Genomic DNA, 8,840 nt, shown 5'->3' on the forward strand with positions numbered 1-8,840 from the left:
TTGTTTTTTTTTTAATGTTTTTTGAGGGGGTACTAGTGAGTCAAATATTCTCATTCACATTTCTATATTACATCTAAATTCATTATAATTGAATTATATATTATGTAGTTTATGTATAGTGCAGTACTGTAGTTTATGTCCTGTAGTTTGTGCAGCACTGTAGGTTATGCATAGTGAATGTTCGCCCCCTGGTGGTGAGTCACAAGATAGACCAACAAGTGCTGGGAGAAAAGGCACATGAAGCCATAACACTTGGGCATGTTCCCCTTTTACAGATGAAGGCTATTAAAGAAATGAGCAACTTGTGTTCTTGGGGGAGAAATGTAGCCTACACCACTAGAATTGAGTTGTATCTCAAATGTTCTTTGAAAACAATGTCACAAGATATCATCATCAGTCAATAATCTCTCTGGTCCAGTGGTACCACTTTAATGGAATGGCAGCTACAGTATGTATTACAATGCACAGAGGATAGATCAGGGGAGTCCATTAAAACAAAGCAGCCTATTCAGCACTATTATCAGGCCATAGTAATGGCTGGGACGGAATAAATGGAATGGTATTAAACAAATCAAACACTTGATTTTTTTTCATGTGTTTGTTACCATTCAATTCCATCCATTATGAGGCGTACTCTCCTCACCAGCCTCCTCTGGTCCCAATCATACATCAATCATACACACAACCCATTAGATTCGAACACACTTCTAAAGCTGTTCACATTTGATTGGAGGAGCATTGTGCTACAATCATACATCAATATTACTCAATCCATAAATCTCTAGCCTGGTCCCACATCTGTAGGTGCTTTAGATAACTCCACTGACGATTCATATGAGCCTGGGTACCATACCAGTCTGTTTCTGCTGTAAGAGAGTGGGGATTGGTTAAAGCAGAAACTGACTGGCACCCAGTCTTTATAGCCAACTCACACCTCATTATGAATATATCGGACTAGAACCCAGCCTATATAGCCAACTCACACCTCATTATGAATATATCGGACTATAACCCAGTCTATATAGCCAACTCACACCTCATTATGAATATATCGGACTAGAACCCAGCCTATATAGCCAACTCACACCTCATTATGAATATATCGGACTAGAACCCAGCCTATATAGCCAACTCACACCTCATTATGAATATATCGTACCAGAACCCAGTCTATATAGCCAACTCACACCTCATTATGAATATATCGGACTATAACCCAGTCTATATAGCCAACTCACACCTCATTATGAATATATCGGACTAGAACCCAGCCTATATAGCCAACTCACACCTCATTATGAATATATCGGACTAGAACCCAGCCTATATAGCCAACTCACACCTCATTATGAATATATCGGACTAGAACCCAGCCTATATAGCCAACTCACACCTCATTATGAATATATCGGACTAGAACCCAGCCTATATAGCCAACTCACACCTCATTATGAATATATCGGACTAGAACCCAGCCTATATAGCCAACTCACACCTCATTATGAATATATCGGACTAGAACCCAGTCTATATAGCCAACTCACACCTCATTATGAATATATCGGACTAGAACCCAGTCTATATAGCCAACTCACACCTCATTATGAATATATCGTACCAGAACCCAGTCTATATAGCCAACTCACACCTCATTATGAATATATCGGACCAGAACCCAGTCTATATAGCCAACTCACACCTCATTATGAATATATCGGACTAGAACCCAGTCTATATAGCCAACTCACACCTCAAGAATATATTACGGTTTTAGTATTCAACCATACAGACACGTAATAAGTTAATTGTATTAAAATCATCCATTCAGGAAAAAGGGCACTTCATTAATTAGAATAAAGCATTCATATTATCTTTAAAAATGGAATACAAAAAAAAAAATCTGCAAAAAAAAAGAATTGTACAATAAAAAGTACAATTTTTATGCAGCAAATGGACAACAGTCAAACTGTGTAGCATGTTTATTTCCTTGTAACACTAGCCCTAAACCAGAGCAATATATATGTAAATACATGGCTCTGCCCTAAACAAGTGCTGGCAACAGGACAATAATACTGGAAATGTCTAGCAGTAATACTTGAATAATTCATAGTTCTTCTGTCCTGGTCCTGCAGAGTTACAGGCTGTATTGTTCCAGCTCAACAGTGACTAACCGGATTCTACTCATCATCTTGATTGGAGGTATGTTAGTGCTAGGCGGGAACAAAAGCCTGCACAGCCTGTACTGTAGCTGTCCAGGGCCATTGTGAGGAACGCTGGTCTGCTATAACATTAGTCCATCAATAGCTTAGTTAGCACTGAACACACTATAAACAAGTCTTACTCTAACACTGTGCGTTAATGCAGGGTTTCCCAAACTCAGCCCTGGGGACCCAAAGAGATGTACGTTTCAGGTTCTGCCCCGGGACGACACAGCTCATTCAAATAATCAAAGCTAAATGATTAGTTGATTATTTGAGTTAGTTGTGTAGTGCTAGGGCAGAAACCAAAACGTGCACCACTTGGGGTCCCCAGGACCAAGTTTGGGAAACCCTGCATTAATGCATTCTGCATAGAAACTGCATGTAGCTTGTCTGGTCTCATCTCTTTTTGCATAGCCCTACATGATGATCTACCTGCAAAGTCTGTGCAAAAGTTCACAACGATGTTTAAGGTCAAATAAGCTTAAATCTAGTGCACTATTTATTATGTGAGACGCATGACAGATAGTAGGCAGTGTTTTTCCTCAGGACTAGTAAGGCAGCGTAATGTTACTGTCATTCCTATACTGCTGTGCTATGCTACTGTTAATCCTGCTGTGCTCCAGTCTTCCCAACTGTACCAAGTACCAACCCTACCAAGTCTCTTCTCTCTCCGCTGGCACTAACAAGTCTCTCACTAAACTAACTCACCAACCACAAACCCCAGTATCTGTCCCCTCCAGGAGCTGTCACCTCCAGGAGCTCTACTTATCATCACTACCTTAATTTATCTTTTATTTAACTAGGCAAGTCAGAAAAGAACAAATTGTTATTTACAATGACGGCTTAGGAACAGTGGGTTAACTGCCTTGTTCAGGGGCAGAACGACAGATTTTTTTTTCACTAGGCTATCTACTTTGGAAATAGAGAAGGAAAAGTGAGTCCAGTACTCGTAACAAAGCAGATTTAAAGTGGTAGCAGAGAAGTTGTTGTAGTTTTCAGGTTGTTTTCTAGGGAGTTGTAAGTTCTCAGGGTTGTAGGGAGTTGCAGTTGTCAGAGGCAGCAAGTTGTGGTTTCTCAAGGTATGCTGTAGGGAATTGTAGTTTCTCGTGTTATGCCATAGGAGATTGTAGTTCTCAGAATGTGCTTTCCAAGGTGTTGTACTTGTCTTTAAAGTTCTTGAGTTCCAGGAAGTGTTTTGGTCGTTTGGTGCGTTGCCCAGCTGACGGTAGGTATGTGACCTGGGAGGGGGGAGAGGGGGGGGTGGGCTCTGGGGTACTGGTCAGGTCTTTAGCTGCTAACTGGTGATGCTGGTCCAGACTGGTGGAGCTGGAGTGGCTTTTCACACTGGGGAGAGAAGAATAACTACTCGAGTCAAACACGAAAAACCTTCATTAAAACACATGAGTAGTGCTTAAATAAATGGCAGTGTGTGTCTATACTCACACAGAGGCCAGTTCGTTCAGGGCTTCCTTGTATTTGACAAACTCTGCTTCTCCAAACACCTTCAGACACAGAGAGACAGACAGGAGTCACACACTATAGACCAGTAAGTGGCAGACACAATGTCATGTGGAGACACAGGCATCTTCCTCTCCCCCTCCCCCAGATAAAATCAAGAGAGACACACACACTGACCCCGGTGCCGTGGCGAGCGTTGTGGTAGCCCTCCAGCAGTGTGTCTATGAGGGAACTGCGGCTGCTGCGGAACAGGGAATGGGAACTCCTCAGATCTAGAAGCCAGGCGCGGAATCTCCTCCCTGTCACAGCTGTGGGAGTCCCTCCCAACTCACTGAACGGAATATCTGACAGGAGATGAGAATATGTTTTATGATCAAATTGGAGTTATGGATCTAGAGGTCGAAGGCCACTGATTCATAAGGTAGTACAGTAGGTGAAGAGGATGTGCAGCATTATAAACTGGGTGGTTCGAGCCCTGCATGCTGATTGGCTGAAAGCCGTGGTATACCACAGGTATGACAAAACTTGTATTTTTACTGTTCTAATTACATTGGTAACCAGTTTATAATAGCAACAGGGTTTGTGGTATATGGCCAATATACCACGGCTAAGAGTTGTATCCATATACTCCGCGTTGCGTCGTGCATAAGAACAGCCCTTATTGCTTAAGTATACCATAGTTACTACATAATGCCCCAGCAGGGGGTGCTGTTGGACTGGGATGATGACAGTGAGATGTACAGGCCAGGGTGAAACGGCAGGAGAGGACTTACCAGAGTCTCTTATGGCATCTAGTGCCCTCATTCTGTACAGGTAGTCATAGCAACCTGCAAAATACACACATTGATCATCTTTTTTAGTTCACAGAAGGCTACTGTAGCTAAAGAATGGGTAGAAAAGATATCTGCATGGTGTGTGTATATGTGTTCTCTCACCGCCACTCAGTAGTCTGTCGTCCTGTTCAGACAGCAGGCGCGGCTCAAAGCGGATCTCCTGAACCTTGGACAGACGAGAGTCTATCTCCTGTCTCAGCTCCTAAAGGACAAAGGAAGTAGAGAAAATTAACACGTGTATAGAAAAGTCATGTAAAAATAAGTCAGACTGAGTGTGTGTGTGTCTTACCTTTGGAGCGTTGTGGCCCAGGGGTACATGTGGTCCTCTACGAGACTTCATGGCAAAGCGCATGATCTGCCTCTTCACAAAGATGAACAGCAGCACAAACACCTGGAGACACAGACCTCTGTACATTAGAGACATCAACCTATCCAGAGGAGTATGTCCTAGAAGAGACATCAACCTATCCAGAGGAGTGTGTCCTAGAAGAGACATCAACCTATCCAGAGGAGTGTGTCCTAGAAGAGACATCAACCTATCCAGAGGAGTATGTCCTAGAAGAGACATCAACCTATCCAGAGGAGTGTGTCCTAGAAGAGACATCAACCTATCCAGAGGAGTGTGTCCTAGAAGAGAGAACCGCAGACCACCTGTAAGGCATTGTGTGGGCCAGCGGTTTGCTGATGTCAACGTTGTGAATAGACTGCCCCATGGTGGCAGTGTGGTTATGGTATGGGCAGGCATAATTTTTTTATTTTATTTATTTAACCTTTATTTAACTAGGCAAGTCAGTTAAGAACAAATTCTTATTTACAATGACGGCCTAGGAACAGTGGGTTAACTGCCTTGTTGAGGTGCAGAACGACAGATTTTTACCTTGTCAGCTCGGGGATTCGATCTAGCAACCTTTCGGTTACTGGCCCAACGCTCTAACCACGTACAATGAACACAATTGCATTATATTGAATGCACAGCGATATCGTGACAAGATCCTGAGGCCCATTGTTGTGTCATTCATCCACCACCATGACCTCATGTTTCAGCATGATAATGCACAGCCCCATGTCGCAAGGATCTGTACACAAATCCTGGAAGCTGAACATGTCCCAGTTTTTCCATGGCCTGCATACTCACCAGACATGTCACCATGTTTGGGTGCTCTGGATCGATGTGTACGATAACGTGTTTCAGTTCCCGCCAATATCCTGCAACTTTGTTCAGCCATTGAAGAGAAGTGGGACAACATTCCAAAGGCCACAATCAACAGTGCCACTCTGCATGAGGCAAATGGTGGTCACACCAGATACTGACTGGTTTTCTGATCCACGCCCCTACATTCTTTTAAAGGTATTTGTGACCAACAGATGTATATCTGTATTCCCAGTAATGTCAAATCCATAGGTAAGGGCCTATTGAATGTATTTAAATTGACTGATTTCCATATATGAACTTTAACGCAGTCAAATCTTTGAAATTGTTGCGTTTATATTTTTGTTCAGCATACTCTGACACAGCTTGCATGTACTGTAACAGGGTGGAGGTGCCTCCATAAAGTCAATTACAGTAATCATATAATTTGTAAGTGTCATCTTATTGGTCCGTTTGAATTATTGTTTGTGTTATGATTAGTTGCAGGTATCACTCTGGAGAATGCACTTCCACTTGGGGGTATTCATTAGTCGGATTCCGTTGCAAAACGTTTTGAACCTAAAATCTCACGTAAACCCTGTCCACAATAGATACATTCTTAGTTCACCTAAATTACAAAATGACATTTTGGTGTCAATACCCTGTAAGCAGTCTATGGTATGACCGCAATCAATGCTTTAGTTAAGTTTCCCTGGCACTGTTTCCAAATGCATGTGACACAAATCCCATTTAGCATGTTCAAATCATCTAGAAGTGACTTTGATGAGCTTCAGAATCAATTTGAGATACTTTCGGATGATTTGGACGTGATGCGCAAAAAAATACTAACATCGGTCCCATGACTTGAATGGGGTTTGTGCCACAAACGCTAAAAGGTCAGCATTTAGAAACAAAACCAAAGCAAGGGGAATCAAACCAAGGCGTGGGTTGTTGTCACAACTTACAGGGTAAGGAAACCAATGTGTCATTTTGTAATTTGGGAGAATTATACCTTTAATAAAAGCTAGCTATATTTTACTGTGTTGTGTGCTTTCCGTACAAGTGCCCAGTTCGTCTTCATTGCCTGTCATATAACCTGTTTTTTGTTACACATTGTTTGACACTTCTGCTGTGTTGCCTGTCTCTATACTGTAGCTAGCAAGCTAATTCCATTACACAGGAGTCCTGAGAAACGCAACAGCTAGCTAGTTTTGTCAAGCATTCTTTATATTAAGGAAAAACACGAGAACACATTCATTTAAGACTTACCAGACTTCCGTAGGCCATAACAAGCACTACGTTGACGCTGGAGAGAGGAGAATCGGACCTCATGTTGAAAGTCTTCGTCAAAAGCTAAACTAGCGTAGAATCAACAGAACGCACTCATAGTTCCTTTCAGAAGGTACACGAGTGACTGTAACATTAAGTAATTATCAAATGTCGGTTAATCCATTGTAAAATCTGTAACAACGAAGCGTTGACACTTCCCTGTTGTTGATATCGTTTGTTGACATCCGGGATTGTCACGTGATCTATTTCCTGCCTTCTGGTTTCGATGACGTAGCCTACAAAGGTCCTTCACCGCCACCTGCTGTTCGAAACCCCACGAAACACAGGCGCTCCTCTCCAATGAGTGAGTATCAACCTCTATAGTGGTCTCCATTCTCTACGAACCAGTTTGTCGGTGAGAAACAAGAACAGTATTACAATTTTCTCATGTGCCATGAACTGTTTAATGTCATTTGCAACTGCTAATTTGATAGGCCTGTAGTAGGCCTAATATTGCCTTTGTGAAGGGGTATGGTTATCTTATCCTCTGAAGCCTACGGGAAATACTAAGAATCTGTCAGTTCTCTATGAAGGCAATGTGAGTTGGTTGATGATTTACGATCCTATTTGTCCCAATAGACAGAGAAGCCATTATTCTGGAGGAGACTGCGGTGGGAGGCTGAAAAGATTTCGGAGTTGCAGATGTGAACATTGGGATCATACCCTCACATAGCCAGACCAGCGCTACTCTGTCCAGCAGAGATCTTCATTTACATTTTATATAGCACTAATAAAGCTGTACATGGGTGGAAACAGAAACTCGCCTCATCCATTACCAATGTGTAGCACCCATCTGATTTCTCTGACTCTACAGTGTTTCCCCTATTGATTATTGCTTGGCTGGGTGGGAAATCTCTCAAAGCAAAACCCAGGGCCTCTGACACCAAAACATTCCATTTACAGCTAATGCTTTTGGGTAGTGGTCAACAGAGATGGTGCCTAGCCTATACAATGGCCTATACAAACATTGAACTGTCAAGAAAGCAAACCATTTATCTTAATTGGCATCTCCTGAAACTGAACTGTTTCTGCATAAACATTATATTTTTCTCTTTTTTGTTTTTCTGTGATATATAGGTGACAAGTAAGTTTGCCTATGTGTTGTCATTGCATGGACTTTGGTCATTCATGATATAGATATAGGCTAATGTCAACCTTCCATAGTCCATGATAGCATGGGGAGACTTTGAGATTGGCTCATTTGGCTGATACTGTATCTGCACACAGCCACGAGATATCTGTCTGTACACTGTGACAGTCAAGTCATCTATAACCCAAACCACTTCCCTGCTTCCGTTAAGCTACTGGCTGACTGCCCCTGGCTGACTACCCCTGGCTGACTATCTGTTATTGGTGGATGTAAGGGGTAATGGCTGTGACTTGTTGCTTCACTACAGATTGCACAAACATATGTAAGTACTGTACCTTTCTTATTACAGATTATACATAAATGTTACAATGTTATATGTCACATGTGCCGAATACAACAGGTGTAGACCTTATCATGAAATGCTTACCTTCAAGCCCTTAACCAACAATTCAGATTTTTAAAGTAACACAATAAAATAACAATAATGAGGCTATATACAGGGGGTGCCAGTACCGAATCACTGTGCGGGGGTACAGGTTAGTCGAGGTAATTGAGGTAACCTGTACAGTCGTGGCCAAACGTTTTGAGAATGACACAAATATTAATTTTCACAAAGTCTGCTGCCTCAGTTTGTATGATGGCAATTTGCATATACTCCAGAATGTTATGAAGTGTGATCAGATGAATTGCAATTAATTGCAAAGTCCCTCTTTGCCATGCAAATGAACTGAGTCCCCCAAAAACATTTCCACTGCGTTTCAGCCCTGCCACAAAAGGACCAGCTGACATCATGTCAGTGA

General features: G+C 42.1%; 1 protein-coding gene and 1 long non-coding RNA gene across 3 annotated transcripts; one reads left to right on the forward strand and one right to left on the reverse strand.

The window, feature by feature from the left end:
• Positions 1-1,964: 1,964 nt before the first annotated feature.
• Positions 1,965-7,126, reverse strand: LOC115186632 (uncharacterized protein C1orf43 homolog). Of its 2 annotated transcripts, none has more exons than XM_029746205.1 (7): positions 6,891-7,126; positions 4,782-4,883; positions 4,595-4,694; positions 4,433-4,486; positions 3,837-4,003; positions 3,645-3,703; positions 1,965-3,563 (listed from the first exon to the last, which is right to left on the reverse strand). In XM_029746205.1, exons 1-7 carry the CDS (start codon positions 6,951-6,953, stop codon positions 3,335-3,337), a joined length of 774 nt encoding a protein of 257 aa, XP_029602065.1. In that variant the 5' UTR covers positions 6,954-7,126; the 3' UTR covers positions 1,965-3,334. The 2 variants fall into 2 exon arrangements, with proteins under 2 accessions (XP_029602065.1, XP_029602069.1); XM_029746209.1 differs by having other exon boundaries at positions 1,965-3,545; positions 6,891-7,123.
• Positions 7,127-7,156: 30 nt separating this feature from the next.
• Positions 7,157-7,709, forward strand: LOC115186651 (uncharacterized). The gene is made up of 2 exons (XR_003875821.1): positions 7,157-7,305; positions 7,530-7,709. It is a non-coding gene; the product is annotated as an uncharacterized LOC115186651 (long non-coding RNA).
• Positions 7,710-8,840: the final 1,131 nt, after the last annotated feature.

Source organism: Salmo trutta, chromosome 3 (genome assembly GCF_901001165.1).
Source record: "Salmo trutta chromosome 3, fSalTru1.1, whole genome shotgun sequence".
NCBI lineage: Eukaryota > Metazoa > Chordata > Actinopteri > Salmoniformes > Salmonidae > Salmo > Salmo trutta.